This window comes from Piliocolobus tephrosceles, chromosome 2 (genome assembly GCF_002776525.5).
Source record: "Piliocolobus tephrosceles isolate RC106 chromosome 2, ASM277652v3, whole genome shotgun sequence".
Lineage (NCBI taxonomy): Eukaryota > Metazoa > Chordata > Mammalia > Primates > Cercopithecidae > Piliocolobus > Piliocolobus tephrosceles.
In genome coordinates, this window is record NC_045435.1 from 35883048 (window position 1) to 35904555 (window position 21508).

At 37.2% G+C, this 21508-nt stretch overlaps 1 protein-coding gene across 4 annotated transcripts in view; it reads left to right on the plus strand.

Annotated features, from left to right (window-relative positions):
- MAATS1 (MYCBP associated and testis expressed 1) overlaps positions 1–19853 on the plus strand; it is a 64602-nt gene extending 44749 nt beyond the window's left edge. For 3 of the 4 annotated variants that reach the window (XM_023214184.1, XM_023214175.1, XM_023214190.1), the window contains 3 exons: positions 192–283; positions 3301–3462; positions 17814–19853. In XM_023214184.1, coding sequence (XP_023069952.1) covers positions 192–283; positions 3301–3461 — 253 coding nt within the window. In that variant the 3' untranslated portion in view covers position 3462; positions 17814–19853. The remainder of the gene's footprint in view (positions 1–191; positions 284–3300; positions 3463–17813) is intronic. The other variant, XM_023214165.2, reaches the window with a different exon arrangement.
- The last annotated feature ends 1655 nt before the right edge of the window (positions 19854–21508 follow it).

A 21508-nucleotide genomic window follows, 5' to 3' on the forward strand; every position in this document is an offset into this window, starting at 1 on the left:
CAGGGTCAAATCCAAATTTTTTTATGGAGTTAAACAAACTTGCCAGGAATGTGATATTTCAGATCACTCAATCAAGGAAAAGGTGATGGTGGGATTTGAATGGAGTTGCTTACACAGCAGGAAAGCATAAATCAGCAGCTCAAGTAAAAAAAAAACCAAAGAAATAATTCATTTTGTTTTATATTTTTTAGCCGAACCTATCTTCAGTCAGAGGAGATTGTTGCTGAGTTGGTTTATAGTTTTCTGATCCCAGAGGTGCAAAAATACTTTGTCAAAGAAAAAGGTAAGCCAATGTAAATGCTTTACTTTAGGATTTTTAAAATGTGTAACTTATTTTCAATATCCCAGAGATTTAAAATTAAACAGAGGGATGGGGAAATTTCTCAAGGAGGATCACTGAGTTTTCTTATTTCAGAGTTTGTCAGGTTCTCTTCATGCTACCTGATTCTAGAATACAATCAACTCTAATACAGACGGGACGTAGTTCTAATAAAAGTGACAATATCAAAATCCAAACCTTGTTTAAAAGGATGTTCCCAAGTTTTCAGAAGAGGTGTTTTTTTAAAAGCATAAAACAGATAATGAGCATATAAAAGATTTTCACATTGTAGCAGCCTTATGGAGGCAGGACACGAGAACCGTGAATATTAAAAAGCAGGGGTGCTAGAAAGGTCTAAATCTACCCTGCTGCTCTGCCTGCACCCCAAATAGCTTGTTTCTGCTGGAACTCCATCCAAGTATAAATATCCTAATTTATCATTTGTCACAGGTGGCATGTTTTTAAAGATTGATGCTTTCAGTCAACAGAGAAAGAAAAAATAATATCTTAAACAGAAAAGTAAGATTCTTCCATAGCTCTGAGACTGTTGATGGCAGGCTTGATCCTAGACAGAGGGGTGCAACCAGGAGAAGAACAACATTTAAGTGAAATAGCAGCTCAAAAGCATTGAAAATTATACAGGGGAATTCCAGGCAGGTTTAAGCAGAAAAATGCTTAACATTTCAATTTGCTTAACCAGGGATAAAGAAATGGTGGAGTTCTAACACGTTTGGGGAGGACAAACAAATGCCTGATTTTTCCATTGCATGGTCGTAGTGTAATTTTTAAACCAGTACCCCCTAAGGATAAGCATTTAGTTTGTTTCCAGTTTGTTTTCCTGTTACTAACGGTGCTTCAATCAATGTATTTTACACATATCCTGGCCATGCTTCTGAGAGTAAATTCCTAACAGTATAATTGCTGGGATATAAGGTGTGTGTATTTTACATTTTGATAGATAGTACCAAATTTCCCTACAAAAAGATTGTTCTCCCAATTTGATATTACCATATTGCCCCACAAAATGATTGTTGACTTGCATTAATAGCGTATGATAGTGCTTATACAAAAAAATTAATTTTCAGATCAAGTAATATATTTCTGTGTCACATTATGTTACAAAAGGACCTTATGTTTTCTAGGACCTTAAGAAAATATGCAACTCCTTTCCACTTCTCCTGGGTTCAAAGTGAGGCCAGGCTGCTTCAAAGCCATTACACCCTTGGTTGAATTCCACCCTAGGATTGAAAGAGAGGAGGAAAACAGTGGGTTTAATAATTACTAGTTTGTGGCGAGGTGTGGTGGCTGAAGTCTGTAATCCCAGCACTTTGGGAGTCTGGGGTGGGAAGATCACCTGAATCCAGGAGTTGAGACCAGCCTGGGCAACATAGGGAGACCCAGTTGCTACAAAACATATTTTAAAATTAGCTAGGTGTAGTGGCATGCACCTGTAGTCCCAACTACTTGGGAGACTGAAGTGGGAGGATCACTTAAGCACAGGAGGTGGAGGCTGCAGTGAGCCGAGATTGTGCCACTGCATTCCAGCCTGAACAACAGAGTGAAACCCTGTCTAAAAAAAAAAGAAAAAAAAATTTACTGGTTTGTGATCCCCTCCCTCACCTTGGGAGTCTGAGTTGAGGATCTGGAGGAAGACTCGAGCGAAAGGAATCCAGTGGCACTTATCTGCGGTCAAGTTGAGTGAGTCCCTAGCCTCTTCCCTTTAAATTTTTGCCAAATCAAAAGAGCCATATGAACAGGGAGCACACTAGGACCTTTTTTTTCTCTTTTCAAATGAGAACCATATGTATTATATATACACTCTTTACTCAAAATTAAGATAATATTATATACAGATGATTTTGATATATATCACTTTTTAAAAAGCCAATGGGTCAGAAAAATCTTAAAGATACCTGTATATAGATATAAAGTAATAGTAACTGCCAAATTTTAAATGCATGCTAAGTTTCAAGAAGTTCACTAAGCATTTTTAAATGTACACTATCTCAATGTCTTTCAAGAGTTGTAGGTATATTCTCCTTTTTTACTTAATGGAAATTAGCTCTTGGAGACATATGACTTGCAAATTTGAACCATGGTCTGTGTGACTCCAGCGTCCCCACTTTTTCAACCATATTACTGTGAAGTGCTAAAAACTGCTGAGTGAATTACCCTATCTAAACTGACACCCAAACAGCAAAGAATCCACAGTACTTACGGTCCTTTACTAGCTGTTTGACTTTAGGTAAATTATCTAATGTCTCTGTGTCCATGTTTCTTCTTCTGAGAATGAGGGTATTAAAATACTATCTTTTAGGAGGATTAAATGAGGAATTACATGTCAACTGCATAAAACAGTACCTGGCACAAAGTAAGGACAAATGCTAACTGCTAACATCATCATCATCACTACTCCTTTCCAAGGGCTTAGGTGCTTACCTGATAGTGAATATTCTTAGAATTTGGAGCTAGGACTACCTTCTAAAGCCATGAGCTCATAAACTCATCATCAATCAGTAAGTCCCCTCCACATTAAGAACTAAGGCTCAAAAAGAAGTATAAGACAAGGTCTTTATTTGTAAGTTATTTACACTCTAGGTATTAAACAAAATGTAACTCACGTGAAGTGCTTCAATGCTGAATAGGTTGGTACAAACTGAAGTGCGGTAAGTGGTAAATCTGGGCTGACGTAGTCAGAGGAGACTTCCTGGAGGATCTTGGACATGAGCTTTCCAGGTTTTGGAGTGCAGGCGGTCCAGGTGAGGGAAACTGCTGAGGAGTGGAATGGAGGCAAGCCTGGTGGGAAGGAGTATGACTGGGCTGAACCAGAGAGTGGGAACAGAGGGAGCAGAAAGAAATTAGATTTGGGTTGGGTTTACCATTAGTTTGCAAAACTATTTCTATCATGACTCTCTTGAAATATTTGGAAATGGTTTCGTTCAGACTTTCAGAGTGAAAATTTTTCTATTGCTTTGGCACAGTGAGGAACGCACAGCGGAAACATATTCTTGCAGCCCATCAGATCATCCACAGTTACACGGAAAGCATGGTTCAAAAGAGATTAACTGAGGGGCAGCAAGATGAGGCCTCAAATGCTGCCATGTTACTTGAGAAAGAAACTCAAAATGAGAACAACAGCTAAGGTGAGTTTGATTTTCCACCCGGAAAAAAAAGCAGAGAAAGGAAGAAAAGCAGCATTGTTCAGCTTTGTGCTGTGCTCTAACAATCATAATTGCTGTTTAAGAAATGGAAGATTGTTGTTTAAGAAATGGAGGACTTCCAGTTAAATTGGCACATTTCCTCTAGGTTATAGCATCTACTGTTGAGATTATTAGAAAATTAGAGTTTATATTACAGCAATTAGACTCTTATGATACAAAAAATAGGACTCTAAATTATTTTTATGGGTTCTTTTAGTGTGTATGTACCTTGTCAAATGAAGCTACAGAATGTGTCAGTGTTATACATTAAAAAAATCTTGTTCTTATGGAAGTAGACAAGGTATGCCCTAATGCATTGTGCTAGTTGTAAGCATGGCATGAGACACAGCCTGCCCAATTCTAGCTCGGACACCTTCTGCAGTGCCCACCAGGGGTTGGTCTTGGGCTCAATTAAAGGCTGTCATACTCACAAGACTAACATAGACCATATTTGGCATGAATGTACTTAGAAAAATATAAGACAGGAAACAGCTTCCAGCAAGGCAACATCAGACATCTCCTTCCTGTAGGAGCCCTTGCCATAGCCATGCAGAAGAACACATAGCTATTTTCTTTAGTCCCTAGTTTATGGAGTGCAGATACAATACAAGGAAAAGAGGTAGGTGGGTGGGTGGGTACAGGAACTGCCCTGGCGTAAAAGTTTCACACCCCAGGGGCCAGAATCTCTTGTAATAATTCCATAGGCATAGCTTCCAGGGTCCCCACTGTGGATTTGCCCAGCTACAAAAGTCAACATACTCACAGAAACTCAAAGCTATGGTTTTCTATTAGGTATTCATTCCTCCCAGTTCAGATGGAATTTGCCAATCAGGGGTCATTTTTAAGTAGTTCAAGTTGCTTAGTAACACAGTTGACACGTATCATATTATCAGGTTACTAGGAGAATAGCGCTAGGGAGTCAATTAAAACTAAAATTCTCATGAGAAGGGGAATGGAGTGAACTTTTTGCCTATACTTTCTCCCCAACCCTTTTGTGGTCGAGGCACATCTTCTGCTGTTTTGCCCTGAAGGTATGCCAACCATCAGGTTGGGGAAAGTACCAGGGCTAGGGAGAAATTTTAGTTTGGCACTCAGAAGTTTTGTGTATTGGCCAGCTCTGCCACCAATTGTATAATCTTATACAAATAATTTCTCTACTTCAGTCCTTGGTCCAATAGAATGGAATCTTAAGTCTCAATCAAAAGGAATCATGGAAGGAAGGTTGAGATGAGAGGGAAGGTAAGAAATACTGCAGAGAGAAAGCTAATAAGTGACTCTTAAATATCAAACTGTGGCTGTAAATTACAGCAGAAAAGCTTTAGACTTTAATAGTAAAATAACCTCTGAAATAATTGAAAATATAAAACATCTATTACATGTTATGTTATATATTGTCTATAAAATGTAAATTCAAGGACCAAAGCATTTGCCTACCTTATTACTGTGACAAAAGCAAGCCTTAAGGTTGGGGTGGTCATTTTTTTTGACATGGAAATTTAATAAGATTAATAATTGACACAGTTTGCATTGAATGCATCTGCCTTTACTTCTGATTATGATACCTACTCCATGACATCCATAGTGACCTGTGAAATCAAGCCAGAGAGAACAAAAATTATCTTCTATTTTATACTTAGTGAAAGTAAAATATATTTCATTAAAGCCTATGTAAAGCATATATAATAATTATAAAATCTAGTTGCAAGAAAGTCTAGTTGTCAGGCTAACTACAGACACTCAACAAAGGTGATCAATAAATTAAATGGTTGGAACATGCAGCTTAGCTGTCCCCAAAGTATATCTTCCCTCTTCCTTCTTGCAGAGGGAAGCAGAGAAGGACAGATGTGAGATTATTCAATGATGGCTAGGGAAAGGGGCAGTAGGCATGGACCACTGATTTAAAATATGTATTTAAAAATACGTATTTTTAATTAGCTTGAACAGAGAGCTAATAAATAGTGAAGAATTTCTGGGCCAAGATCTAGGAGAAGATAGAAATTTAGAGGGTTGGGTCTGGCATTTGGGGCTACTTTTTTCCTGGGAGAATATGAAGATTCTAGAAAATGTGGCTGAAAGACTGAGCAGTATTTTTAAAAGCTTTGCAAAACCAGGGGTACAAAAAACTTGAGTCAAGGTTGGGGCCCTGATAAACCTTCTTCATTTGGTTAGGGACTCTAAAAGGCTATGCTCTAGTGGTAAGGGTTAACTGGAAGTAAACTATCCCTGGCATATAATGTAGTTTATCTTCTCATCATCTGAGTGATTTTAAAAATCTCAATCCCAGAAATTGAACTTAACAAGGTCCTTGGTTTCTATTGCCTCAAGAAACCTGCCAGAAATAAAACGTAAATTATCTTTACAGGAAGTTAACATTGTTCTAGACCTCTATTTCCACAGTTTCTAGAACACAATCAAGAATATTCAGGTACATGAGGAGACATGACAATCTGAACAAGTGACAAAAACAACAGATGATAGAAACAGACATAAAAGGATCTAAATATTGGAGTTGTTAGACCCAGACTTTATTTTTTCCATAAGTTATTGGGGTACAGGTGGTATTTGGTTGCATGAGTAAGTTCTTCAGTGGTGATTTGTGATATTTTGGTGCACCCATCACCAGAGCAGTATACACTGCAACATATTTGTAGTCTTTTATCCCTTGTCCCCTTCCCACTCTTCCCCCCAAGTCTGCACAGTCCGTTGTATCATTCTTACACCTTTGTGATTAGACACAGACTTTAAAATAACTCTGTTTACTACTGTGGACTTCTATCCTCCAGAACGATGAGAAAATACATTTCTGTTGTATAAGCTGTCCAGTCTATGTTGTTTTGTTATGGCAGCCCCAGCTGACTAAGACAGATTTTAGTACCAGGAGTCAGGTACTATTGTAACAACTACCTAAACATGTGGGAGTGGCCTTGCCACTGGTTATGGGTAGAAGATGGAAGAGTTTTGCGGTATATACTATATATGTATGGACATCAAGGGTGATTCTGGTGAGTTCTCAGATGGAAATATGGAATACGTTATTAGAAACTAGAGGAAAGGTGACCCTTATTATAAAATGGCAAAGACCTTGACTGAACTGTGCTCTAGTGTTTTATGGAAGGAAGAAGTTGCAAGCAATGAAATTAGATATTTAGCTGAGGATATTTCTAAGCAAAGTGTTAAAGGAGCAACTTGGTTCCTCCTGACTGCTTATGGTAAAATGCAAATGGCAAGAGATTAATTGAAGAAGCAATTGTTAAGCAAAAAGAAATCAGAATGTGAAGATTTGGAAAATTCTTAGCCTATTCATATTGGAAAAAAAAAGAAAGCTCTTTCTGATGGGAATGCTAAGGGTGGATTAACAGACATTTGATAAGTGTATGGGATTATATGAGCAGAAACATTGCAGGATGAAATTAAGGAAGCCTATTGATTGGACTTCTTGAATTAGACAGGATGGGATGATAGAACTATTCAGCTGCAAACGTGCAGTATTCTTCAAGAAGAAGGAAAAATGATTCCACAGGAGATCCAGAGGTCATCAGGGCCATTGTCCCAGTTTCAACAGGCCAGGTGGCTTTCACCATGAGCTTTGGAGGAAGGATCACCCAGTGGACCCCAGCTCATCTGAGCTATGGGGTGGGACCCTGGGTCAGCAGAGCTACAGGGAGCAGACACTTACCTAGAGCCATGGGGATGGGACACTGTAGAGTCAAAGGGGCAGAGCCGTGGGAATGATGCTGCCACCCCAGTGGGCTTAGAAAGCAAGACACTAAGCCAAAGAAGATTATACTCAAGAATTAAGATCCAGTGGAACTTGTCTTGCCAGGTTGTGGACTTGCTTAGTATCCATCACCCATTTCTTTCTTCTGAATTTTCCCTTTTGGAAGGAAATATGTCTTCTATGCCTCTCCCACCATAGTATTTTGGAAGCACATAGTGTGGCTGGTTTCACAGGCTCATAGATGGAGAATAATTTTGCCTCAGGACAAGTCATATCTTGAGTCTCACCCATACTTCATTTGGATAATATTTATGAGACTTTGAACTGTAGACTTTAGAGTTGATGTGGGAATGAGTTAAGATTTTTGGTATTGTTGGTATAGAATGAATGTATTTTGCATGCAAGAAGAACATGAATTCTACCTGGGGTAGAATGCTATGATTGAAATGTGTCTATGAAAATGCGTATGTTGAAGCTATAACCCCAAATGTGGTATTTGGAGACAGGACCTTTGGAAGAGAATTAGGTTTAGATAAGGTAATGAGGGCAGAACCCTTATGATGAGGTCATTGCTTTTACGAGAAGAGACATCACAGTGCTTCTCCTCTCCTTCTTCCTCTCCCCCTCTGCCATTCTCCCTCTCTCTCTCTTCCTTTCTCCCTCTCTTCCTCCACTTTCAATATGAAGACACAGTGAGAAGGTGGCCATCTGGATGCCAGAAAGAGAACTTTCAACCAAAACTAACCATGCTGGCACCTTGATCTTGGACTTGTACCCTGTAGAACTGTGAGAAAAGAAATTTCTGCTGTTGAAGCTATTCAATCTATGGTATTTTGTTATGACAGCCTGAGCTAAGACACTCTGTTCAAAGGGTAAATGCCAATATTGAAAATTTCAAGAGAACTGGACATAATAAAAATGATACAGCATATTTGAAGAAAATAGAAATTCCAGAATTTAAAAATACAGTAGCAAAAATGAGAAACTCAGTGAATCTCTCCTCAGAGATATTTAGAAAGAAGCATGGAAAGATAAAAGGATAGGAATTTATAGAAGAGAGAGAAGGATATATTTAGAATAACTTAATGATTTAGAAAAGGAGAAAAAGTGAGTAGGTATGGACCACTGATTGAATAAATTTGACTACTAAAGGAAGGAATAATATGTTGGGAGATCATATGGAATATGAATTTTCCAATAATAAAAGAATTGCTTTCAAGAAGACTTCTTAACCCTAAGCAGAATAAATAAAAAGAAAACCATAACTAGATACATCTTAGAATACTAATACTGCTGAGAGCCAAAAAGAAAAAGAAAAACCTTTAAAAAGCATTCAGAGAAAAATGATAAATTACCTTCAGAAGAGCAACAATTAAGCTGACAGTTGACTTCTCGTCAGAAACAATGAAAGCCAAAAAAATGGAATGATATATTCAATATATTGAAATAGCAAAATAAAGTAGGATTCTATGCACATGTATTCTTCATGCAAACATATGCTTCAAGAATGGCAATGAAAGACATTTTCAGACAAATGAAACTAATAAAATTTGTCACTAGGAGATCTGCAACACAAGAAATTATTAAAGCATGCTTTTTAAGCAGAAGAAAAATTATCCCAGTTGGAAGGTTGGAAAGAAATTTAAGGACAGGTATGTGGATTGGCTTATTGATTGCATAAAATAATAATTATAAGAAACAGCAGTAATAGGAGCAATGCAGTAAAAAAAAAAAAAAGAGTCATATGTAAGTCAGAAGAGGGCTAAATAGATTAAATTGTTCTAAGACACTTGCATTGTCTAGGAGGAAGATAAAAGTATAAGTTGACATTGATAACTCAATGATCCATGATAACTCAAGGATGCATTTTGTAACCTCTAGGGTAACTCTGAAGGTATAGTAAGGAGATATATGACATCTAAACTAACAGAAGAAAATGGGATTAAGTTTTCAAAACACTCAATACAAAAAGCGGATAGAAAGGAGAAAAAAGAAAACAGAACCAATAGAAAGCACTGAATAAAATGGTAGATGTAAACCAAAATTTGTCATTGAGTACATTAAATGTGAATGGACAAAATATTCTAAGTAAAATGTGAATGGACAAAATATTCAGAATTTACCAGACTGAATAAAAATCATACTAAATTATATGCTGCTTGCAAGAAGCCTATGTAAAATCTAAATATACAAAATGGTTGCAAGTTAAAAGATTGAAAAGGATACTGTAAAAACACCACCCATAGAAAAGCAGATGTAGCAATATTCATATCAAAGAAAACTTTAAGGCACAAAGTATTAGAGAAAAAGAGGGACATGCCCTAAAAATAAAGGTCTAATTTATTGGGAAGATATAATGTCACAATTTAAATATACTTAATAGCACGGCCTCACCCTAAATATAGCAACATTTAACAGAACTGCCTGGAGAAATAGACAAATCCACAATAATTCTGGGAAATTTTAATCTTTATCAGGAACTAACAAGCAAACAGAGAGAAAAAACATTTAAAAATGTAATATTTGGCTGGGTGCAGTGGCTCACGTCTGTAATCCCAGCAATTTGGGAGGCCAAGGCAGGTGGATCAGTTCAACTCAGGAGTTCACAACCAGCCTGGTCAAAATGGTGAAACCCTGTCTCTACAAAAAATACAAAGAAAATTAGCCAGGCATGGTCGTGTGCACCTGTAGTCCTAGCTACTTGGGAAGCTGAGGCAGGAGGATTGCTTGAACCCAGGAGGTAGAGGTTGCAGTGAACTGAGACCATGCCACTGCACCCCAGCCTGAGTGACAGAGCAAGACCTTGTTTCAATAATAAAATAATACAATTATTATTTTATTATTACATAATAAAACATACATAATAAAAAGATACATAATTTTTAAAAACTTGACCTACTGGACACAGATGCATATTCTTGCCAAGGGCAGAGGGACATTACCAGAGGAAAGAGAAACCAGGGGAGCTGTGTGGGCTGGCATGATGGATTAGGGTGCAGAGGAGCCCCCAGGGTGAGGCCAAATTTTCCCATATAATGTTAGCTTTAGGTTTTCGGTAGATAACCTTTTTCTGGTTGAGAAGTGTTGGAATCCATCATGTTATTTAACCAGTTATGTCAGTAATAAAATTCACTCAGTTCCATGGACCTAACCATTGACACTTCTATCATTTTTTGTTTCTTGTGGGTTTTTGTGTATGTGTGTTGTTTGGTTGGTTGGTTGGTTGGTTGGTTGGTTTTTGGTCAGAAAGAGAAGCTGAATGTTCTGACTTGCACCATCACACTGACATTCAGTGATTCAGAGTGATAAAGTTTCAGTGTGATTTTTTCCAGCTCAGGGCCAAGACTGAGATTTTTGTAAGTAAGAGCACCATCCTCAGCTACTGTCACAGAACACTGACTGGCTTTGGAAATTGGCTGTTGCTGCAGACTCGGTAATATTTTTTAATGAATCTGTCCTAATGTTGCAAGGCAAGCAGAACTCACATGCAGAGCTTATGCTATGGTGAAGTCCCTTTACTGGCAACTAACATTATTTGAATCCCAAATAATATACTTCCTATGTTATGAAAAGTTAAAACAAGAAGGAAGATCTTCATTCCTACGTGTATTTGCATTGGATATGTTTTCTGAGCCTAAACTACTTTTCTAGTAGCAATTTTGGACTTTGAAACAAGTGCAAATGAAATGTCAAAATCTATTTATCTGCAACGGAAGCATGTCCATCTTACCTTCAATTAGAGGTAATCTGTATTGTAATGACATGCTAAAAAGAAAATTTCAAGAGAAGAATCTAATAGAATTCTATAAATGCCTTCCAAGCAGCACATATGGATATTTATATAAAAGTATGTAATTGTGGATGGATACCAGTATTGGCCATATCATTCTGAATGAAAAGATATTTTCAAAGATGACCTAGGGATGAGATAAGATAGGGGAAAATCTCATTTTCAAAGACGAAATGAGAAAGAGGAAAATCTAATGACACATCACTATTAATAAATGAACATTTGCAATCAATTTTAATGACTTGAACCCAAATTAAGCAAAATGTTATTCCCCCAAATAAGAATTCCATTCTTTTCATTAAGATAACTATATCACAAAAAGCTATAGTCAATTATTAATAGTGTATTTTGAATTTTATCAAAAATGTTATGAAAATTTGTTTTCTCTTTTGTTAAATGAGTATCATTGATTTTGTCATTTGACTCACAAAACCTAAAATATTTACTATTAAGCCCTTTTCAGAAAAAGTTTATAATTCCTTACTCTACAGTAATTACAAGGAAGTAGAACTAAATATAACACATGGAAGAATCTCACAAATATAATAAGCACCACAATAAGCCAAATCCACAAATAATCCACAGTATGAGTTTATTTATATAAAGTTCAAAACCAATAGCATCAAACTATAGTGTTTAGGAATGCATACTTAGAAAGTTAAGGTATAACAAAAAGTAAGAAAGTGACTACTGTAAAAATAAAATAAAAATCAGAATAGTGATTACTTTTAGGAGGTAAAGAGAGGATTGTGATTGGGAAGGGGTAAATGGGAGCTTATGAAATACTATTTCCTGACCTGGGTGATATTTACACAGATGAGTACTGTACATTAATTCATTAGGCTGCATATGTGTCATATTCCACAGTTGAAAGTTAGTAATACAAAAACATATGAAAGTATAAAACTCATTGGTGGCCAGGCGCGGTGGCTCAAGTCTGTAATCCCAGCACTTTGGGAGGCCGAGATGGGCGGATCACGAGGTCAGGAGATCGAGACCATCCTGGCTAACACGGTAAAACCCCGTCTCTACTAAAAAATACAAAAAAACTAGCCGGGCGAGGTGGCGGGCACCTGTAGTCCCAGCTATTCGGGAGGCTGAGGCAGGAGAATGGTGTAAACCTGGGAGGCGGAGCTTGCAGTGAGCTGTGATCCGGCCACTGCACTCCAGCCTGGGCAACAGCGCGAGACTCCATCTCAAAAAAAAAAAAAAAAAACTCATTGGTAAAAGTAAGTACATGGTCAAATTCAGAATATTCTAATACTGTAATGATGGTGTGTAAATCACTTTTATCTTTAGTATGAAGGTTAAAAGACAAAACTATTAAAAATAATACCTACAATAATTTGTTATGGGATATACAACATAAAAATATGTAAATTGTGAAACTGAAAACACAGATGTTGAGGAGGGTGGATAAAAAGTGTAGAGTTCTTGCATGCAATCAAATTTAAGTTGTTACCAGTTTAAAATAGCCTATTGTAACTATAAGGTGTTTTATATATTCCTCATGGTGAGTACAAAGCAAAAAACGTATATTAAATACACAAAAGGTGAAGAGCAAGAAATCAAAGCATAGTACTAGAGAAAGTCACCTAATTACAAAGGAATATAGCAAGAAAGGAAGAAAGGAACAAGGACCTACAAAACAACCATAAAACAATGAACCAAATGATAGTAGTAAGTCTTTATCAATAATTACCTTGAATGTAATTAGATTAAATTCTCCAATGCAAAGACATAGAGTGGCGGAGTGGATAAAAACAAACAAATGAGACCTATGTCCAGCCTACAAGAGATTCACTTCACAGCTTAAGGACTCACATAGACTGAAAGTGAAAGTGTGAAAAAAGATACTCAATGCAAATAGAAACCAAAATAGTACAAATGTAGCTAAACTTACATCAGATAAAATAGGTTTTAAGTAAAAAACTATAAAATGAGACCAAAAAGGTCATTATGTGATGATAAAGGGGTCAATTCATCAAGAGGCTTTAACAATTATAAATATCTGTGCACTCAACATTGGAGCACCTAAATATATAAAGCAAATATTAATAGATATGAAGGGAGTGCTAGACTGTAATACAGTAATAGTGGGGACCTCCAGTATCCCACTTTCAGCAATGAACAGAACATCTAGACAAAAAATCAATAGAGAAATATCAGACTTATGCTACACCTTAGACCAAATGGACCTAACAGACATATATAGAATATTCCATCCACCAGCAGCAGAATACACATTCTCCTCAAATACACACAGAACATTCTCCAAGACTGATGATTGATAAACAAGCCTAACAAACTTAAGAAGATTGAAATTATAGCCAGTATTTTTTTCCAACCACAGTGGTATATAAAATAGAAATCAGTAACAGGAGGGATTTCAGAAAATTCACAATTACATGGAAATTAAACAACATGGTCCTGAACAACAAGAAGTCAAAGAAGAATTGAAAAGGGAAATTAAAAAAAAATACCTTGAGGCAAATGAAAATGGAAACACAAGACATAGTTATGGGATGCAACAAAAGCAGTTCTAAGAGGGAAATTTATAGCAATATGTGCTTGCATCGAAAAAGAAGAAAGATCTCAAGTAAACAACGTAATTTTACACCTCAAAGAACTAAAAAAAAAGAACAAACTAAGCCCAAAATTAGTAGAAGGAAAGAAATAATAATGATTAGACCCGAAATAAGTGAAGTAGAGACTAGAAAAATAATAGAGAAGATCAACAGAACTAAAAGTCGGTATTTTGAAAAAATAAAATTGACAAACCTTTAACTAGACTACTTAAGGACAGAGAGGGAAGACTCGAGGAAAATCAGAAGTAAAAGAGGAGAGATTACAACTGATACCACAGAAATGCAAAAGATAAAAGACTACTATAAACAGCTACATACCAACAATTTGGACAATCTAGAAGAAATGGATAAATGTCTAGACACATGCAACCTATCAAGACTGAACCATGAAGAAAATAGAAAATCAGAATAGACCAATAACAAGTAAGGGTATTGAATCAGTAATGAAAAGACCCTCATCAAAGAAAATCCCAGGCAGGACCCAATGGCTTCACTGCTGAATCCTACCAAACATTTAAATTGCAAAGTCTTCCAAAAAAATTGAAAAGGAGGGAATACTTCCAAACTCATTTTACAAGTTTAGTGTTACTCTTATTTCAAAACTAGACAAGGATACTACAAGAAAGAAAAATTATAGGCCAATATCCCTGATTAACATAGATGCAAACATTCTCAAAAAAAAGTCACAAACTAAATTCAACAAATTAAAAGGATCTTTCACCATGATCCAGTGGGATTTATCCTAGAGATGAAAGAATGGCTCAACATACACAAATCTATAAATGTGATATACCATATTAACAGAATGAAGGACAAAAATCACATGATCATATCAATAGATTCAGAAAAAAATTTGACAAATTCAATACTCTTTCGTGACAAAAAAAAAAACAACTCTTAACAGATTTGTTATAGAACAAATGTACCTCAACATAGTAAAATCCATATATGACAAACCCACAACTAACATCATTCTCAACAGTAAAAAGCTGAAGCCTTTTCCTCTAAGATCAGAAACAGACAAGGATACTCCACTCTTGCTACTTCTATTCAACATAGTACTGGAAATTTCAGCCAGCACAGTTGGGCAAGAGAAAGAAATAAAAGGCACCCGCATTGGAAAGGAAGAAGTTAAATTGTTTGCACCCGCATTGGAAAGGAAGAAGTTAAATTGTTTTTCTTTGCAGGTGACATGGTCTTATATATAGAAAACCCTAATGACTCCAACAAAAAAAACTAATAGAAATGATAAAGGAATTAGGTTACAGGTACAAAATCAACATACAAAAATCAGTAGCATTTCTATACATTAACAACAAGCTATACAAAAAAGAAATCAAGAAAACAATCCCATTTATAATAGCTACAAGGAAAAAAATAAAAAACTTCGGAGTAAATTGAATCAAGGAGACCTGTACATTGAAAACTATCAAACATTGAGGAAAGAAATTGAAGAAGACACAATTAAATGAAAGGATATCCTGTGTTCGTGGATTGAAAGAATTAATATTGTTTAAATATCCATGCTACTTAATGCAATCTATGGATTCAATGCCATCTACAGATTCACTGCAATCTCTATCAAAATTCCAATGACATTTTTCACAGAAATAGAAAAGGCAATCCTAAAATTCATATGGAACCATAAAAGACCCTAAAGTAGCTAAAATAATCTTGAAGCAAAAAGAACAAAGCCATCACACTAACTGACTTAAAAATCTACTGCAAAGCTATGCTAATCAAAACAGCATGGTACTACACACAAAGACCAATGGAACATAACAGAGAGCCCAGAAATACACCCACGGATTTGTGGTTAATTGATTTTTGACAAAGGTACCAAGAACACACAATGGGAAAAAGACAGTCTTTTCAATAAATGATGCGGAAAAAACTGGATATCTACATACAGAAGAATGAAATTAGAACCTTTTCTCCACACCATATTCAAAACCCAACTCAAAATGGATTAAACACTTAAACATAAGTCCTCATACTGTAAAACTGTGAGAAGAAAACATAAGGGAAAAACTCCTAACATTGGTCTGGATGATGATCTTTTGGATATGACTCAAAAGCACAGGCAACAAAAGTGAAAATAGACAAAAGGATTACATCAAACTAAAAAGTTTCAGCACAACAAGAAATAATAAACAGAGTGAAGAGACATCCTGCTAAATGGGAGAAAATATTTGCAAACCATACATCTGGCAAGAGGTTAATATTCAAAATATGTGAGGAACTCAAACAACTCAATAGCAAGAAAATAAATAACCCAATCAAAAAATGGGCAAAGGACTGAATATACATTTCTCAAAAGAAGACACATATGAATGGCGAACAGATACATGAAAAAAATACCCAATGTTATAATCATTCAAGAAATGCAAACGAAAACCACAATGTGATATCACCTCATACTGTTAGAATGGCTATTATCAAAAAGACAAAAAATAAGTGTTGAGGAGGATGTGAAGAAAAGAGAACCCTTGCAGATTGTTGGTGGGAATGTAAATTAGTACAGCCATTGTGGAAAACATTACAGATGTCCTCAAAAAATAAAAAATAGAACTACCATATGATCCAGCAATTCCACAACTGGGTATATATCCAAAGGAAATGAAATCAGTGTGTGAAAGAGATATCTGCACTCCCATGTTCACTGCAGCATTAATCACAATAGCCAAGATTTGAAATCAACCTAAGTGTCCATCAACAGATGATAGTATACACACAATTGAATACTATTCAGCCTTAAAAAAAAGAAGGAAATCCTGTCATTTGCAGCAACATGTCTGAACCTGGAGGGCATTATGCTAAGTGAAATAAGCCAGGCACAGAAATACCAGCACAATGCCATGAACCAGGCATAATGCGTCCACACACATACACATATGCTATCACTTACATGTAGAATAGAAAAAAGTTGAACTCATAGAAGTAAAGGGTAGAATGTTGGTTGCCAGAAGCTAGTGTGGTAAGGAGATGTTGGTCAAAGGATATAAATTTCCATTAGGAAGAATAAGTTCAAGGGATGCATTGTACAACCATGGTGACTATATTTAATAACAATGTATTATATTTTGAAAATAGCAAAGAGAGATTTTAAGCACTCTTTCCCCAAAAAATGAAAAGTATATGAAGTAGTGTATATGTTAATTAGCTCGACTGAGCCATTCTACAATGTGTACGTATTTCAAACCATCATGCTGTACCTGACAAATATAATCTTTCTTTGTCAGTTAAAAGTAAATAAATGAAGTAGTAAAGGATGTTGGCAGTAAGTCAAAGTAAAATGGAAAGAGAATCAGAAACAGTACTTATGTCCTCCAATGTCTACATATCAACTTTTCCCAAACAAATGTTCCATGGATAACTGCTTTTCAGGACGTTCATAAGCAGGCCTGCTCCTGGTATTTGCAAGACCCAGGTCAAGAGGATGAATTGAAGCTTCATATCATATGAAAATATATAAAGTTGTAAATTAGGCTAATATACTGTTAGATAAAATTTATTCTACCCACCTACTTTCACAAACATGTCTTTGAGATGATAACATTGAAAAATGGGTAAGCAGCTATGGGCTTTATGTAATTGAAAGATGGCAAGAACCAAAGATGATAAACTTAGTTATTATTGTACATGTCTGACTCTTCTGTTTATGGTCCAGTAATATTTGGACAAGTAATGAAATGAAGGCATACATGGTTTTTTAAAAGTTAGAAATACATATGTATATATACAAACAAATACATATATGTATATACATTATGCCTGCAATATACAGATAATATTTCTGGAAAGGTCAATAAGAAATTGGTAGGTAGCTGTTGCCAGGCATGGAAACTGGGGACTGGAGTTCACACTTGGGGAAAAGAGATTTACCTTCCTCATGTTGACATTCTTTTGTATTTTTATTTTTTTATGATGTATGTATATTATTTTCAATTACAACCCAGTTAATGTACAGATTTTGTTAAGTGCTAGAATTTGGAAACTGACACACTGTGAAGTAAGAAACATCTGGATCCCTAAGGCTTATAAATGGCAGAGCTGGGATATGTGTGGGGCTGTCTTGAGTTCAAAGCTAGGGCTCAGACACACTGTATCACAGTAATTTTTTGCATGTATTGATCTGATAATGAATGTTTCTAAAAGATGACATAATCATAAACATTTGTTTGGCTCTTTTTTACAGATTGTGATTAAAAAAATAAAAAGAAGCAGTGCGAATCATCATAAAGAATTCCAGTGGTCTGCACTTCTCCCAAAGTGTTCACTGCTCATAAACTTGCCAATGTGTGTTTCGTGAGAAAGGAGATTTATTTTCCTTAAACACCCAATAATTCAAAATGGTTTTCAGTAATAATAAATGAAAAATCTTCATTCTCTTCAGTGTCTTCTAGACGCCCTACTTAAAAAGAACATTTTCTTATGTCTCATTTCAATATTTTGTTAACTATGAGGATGTGCTGGTTTGTTGAATCAAACAAAAGGAAATGTTGTGGAATAGTTTTCCAAGTAGTTTTGGTTCACTATTCACAGGACATTGGCATTATCTACTAAGGCTGAAAATGTGCATATTCCATGACTCAGGATTTTATCTCCCAGATATATATTCAACAGAAATGCATGAGTATGTGCACCAACAGGCATGACAAAAATATTTATAGTAGTGGTATTCACAATAGTCCCAAACTGGAAATCCAAGTGTCCATCTCCATTGGAACAGAAAACTATGCTTTGGTCTACTTCTACAGTGGCACATCAACCCACTTTTGAGCTTTAGATCTAAGAAGTATGTTCATGCAACAGCCATAGAGATGGTGCTGTTGAAAGGCAATCTGCCCATCCTGTGTATTGACAAGCATCAGGATTCCATGAGAATTCTTCCTCAAAGACTGGCAAATAGGAAAAAACAGTAAATGAGCAAAAACATCAACATGGAGCTCAAGTAAAGAATTTATAAAGGAAAGTGTGTGCTACTCTGAAAACAATAAAAGCTTATGTTAGAAAATATCTTACTGTAAGAAGCAAGTAAAATTTCAGAAACATTTGCTGGGTGTTTTTAATGGAGTCAAAAAGAAAGAGTCTTTTCAGAGTAGGGAATAATAAAAACAGACAAGGTCAAAAAATAGACAGATGCAGGCTGAAAAGGAAAGAAAATGGGCTAAGATGGGAAAAATGTAAAAAGATTTAAAATCCAGCAACAAAATTGACACATTCATTTGGATGCAGTGAAAAGGGCAGAAATATCACAGCAGAGAATAAAATTGGTAATGTTGGCGACACATTTATTACGTGCTCCAACATGAGATGGGAAGGAATGGGCAAAGTGATTAAAATGACAGAAGTTAGCTGTAGATGACCTATCCCACAGCAATCAGAGTTCTTGAAGAAGAAACCAGAACAAATAAGATAGAAACAATAATCAGAGTTTAATAATTAATTTTCTGAGTTTTTTTTTTTTAAACTAATTATACAAACTTGAAAGGGTTCACCTTGCCCTAGCAAAACTAGGATTGGGGCACCTTTTTTTTCCCTGAGGATCACTGACCAAAAAACACTGCACCAATAAGGAAGCAACTAAATTTTGTTTTGTTCTTTTAAAAATGCTAACCTGAACTAGGTAAAGGTTATATCATTCGCTTTTGAAATAAAACATCGGGAACACAAAATGAGAAGTGAGTTAGGTTGGGCTGATGGGATAGAAGGTGGGAGGCGAATGCTATACAGCTGGGAACAGCAAACTTTCTGTAAAGGGCCACATGGTAACTATATTAGTGTTTGCGGGTCAGATGGTCTCCATCGTAACTGTGTACTCAACTCTGCTGTTGTAGGGTAAGAGCAGCACTAGGTGACACAGAAATTAATGAGCATGACTGTGTTCCAGTAACATTTTATTTTAATTAAAATCAATTCATGTTTGAAAAAGGATTTAAAATAGCTTCTGATAAAGGACATACATAATGAAACTTAAAATATGATATTTTCTTTAAAAATCTTTATCCTTATGTAGACTTCTAAAACTATGTTTTGTATTTAGACTGTCAAGGAAAATACAAGTTTTTATACAATTCTCATTGACTAATTGAAGTTTACTAGGAGAAGAAAACTTTTTCTGGGACTGGCAATCTTTTACTTATAATGGCTTGAGTTAAAAAGCTCCAACTTTTCTAATTTTTGCTTTTGAAAATAAAACACCTATAATGACAATAAAAACACACACTTAAAGCCAGACTAGTACGATCAATAGCAATGCACAATCACAACGAACTGTCTGAGACAGAAAACTTTTTGCATGGGTGCATAATCAGATATAGTGAATCATTGTAAAAAGAGGCAGTGCTTTAGCTGGAGGCAAGGTAAAATCCAAGAGGAAAGTGTGCAGTGTGGGTAAAGGATCTCTTTAGGATGAGAAACTGTTAGCACAAAATTGTTGGGGATTCTAAGTTCCTGAAGTACAGAACTCCCAGACAAATTATGTTAGAGCCTGAGTGTCAGTTCAGGAGGAGCTTCCACTGCTAACTCCCATCCCCCTACTCAGTTCTAGGCCACTGGTACCCACTTGAGGGTAGAGTTGTATTTACAAACACTTGGAGTGATTTTATACAACAAACTGCACAGAGGATTATAGACTCAGTTACTAGGGGAGTGGAGAATGCCAGCAAGCCCCTGAGTAACAGTGAATGGCCTTCAACTGTGCTTACCAATTGTGGAACAAAAGCCAGCTAGAACCCTAGCAATATAGTAGTAGTATGGGATTTTGGGGGTGTTGCTTTTCTGGCCAGAAACCTCTGTGGACAGTGGAGCCTTTGCCTGAGTTCTTGTCCTGTGTCCAGGAAGAATGAGGTATGCAGACAAGTAGAGGGTGAGCAAGATGAAGAGCAGTTTTGTTGAGTGTTAGTGCAGCTCAGAGGAGACCCACAGTGGGTAGCTCCTCTTTGTAGGTAGGTCATCCCATTGAGTGTTCAGCTCTCAGCAAAAAGGAGGCAATGGAGTGGATGGCTCCTCTCTGCAGGCAGGTCATCACGATGAGTATTCAGCTCTCAGCAGAGAAGGTAGCGCCTCTCTGCAGCTGGTCATTCAGACATCTCCTCTGCTCTGGCTGAGTCCGTGGTTTTTTGATCTTCAGAGAGGGGAAGTGCATGCTGATTAGTCTATGGGCAGCCATGGGCAGGCCCAGGAAAAAGCGATGTAAACTCCCCCTCCAGGCAGCAGTACTGGCAGCCTGGCCCCCAGGCTTCAGGACTTCTCGGCATGAAGGTGGGACTTCACTGGGGCCCTGCCCCCTTCTGCCTAGGAGCTATCTGCCTCCCTTGTCATTCATGGCACCGAGGCTCTTACTGCCAAAGGATGCCTGCAGGCCAGCGCTGAACTGCCCTCAGCACCCCCTCAGCTTCCCTCCTGTGCTCTTCAGTGCCCAAAGACAGGAGGGGGCCAAGGCAGCAGGGGGCTGGCATGTCAGCACCGCCTCGAGCGTGCGCCCACCCTGCTGGCCTGCGACAGTGCCCCGGCTCAGCCCCAATCTTGCTCCACAATCAGAGCATGCACCAGGAGTAGGGAGAAGCCAGGTAGCAGGAGTAGGCACTTCCAAGCCTGCAAGGGCAGGGGGGCACTCCAGGGCCTCCAAGAGTGCAGGGATGCTAGAGTCTATAGGCACAGTTTGGGCAGCTGCAGCTGTGCCCAGCAGCAGGCTCCTGCCTGCTCCCAGTCCCCCAAGAGCAAAGGGAAGCTCACATCTGCAGCCACGGCTGAGTGGCTGCAGCCCTACTGGGAGGGCAAGGCTCCTGCCTGCTCTGTGGAGTGGGAGGCCAGGGTCTACAGCCATGGTTTGGGTGGCTACAGTGGCACCAGGGGAGTTCCCACCCCAACTCAGAGGGGGCAGGGCTC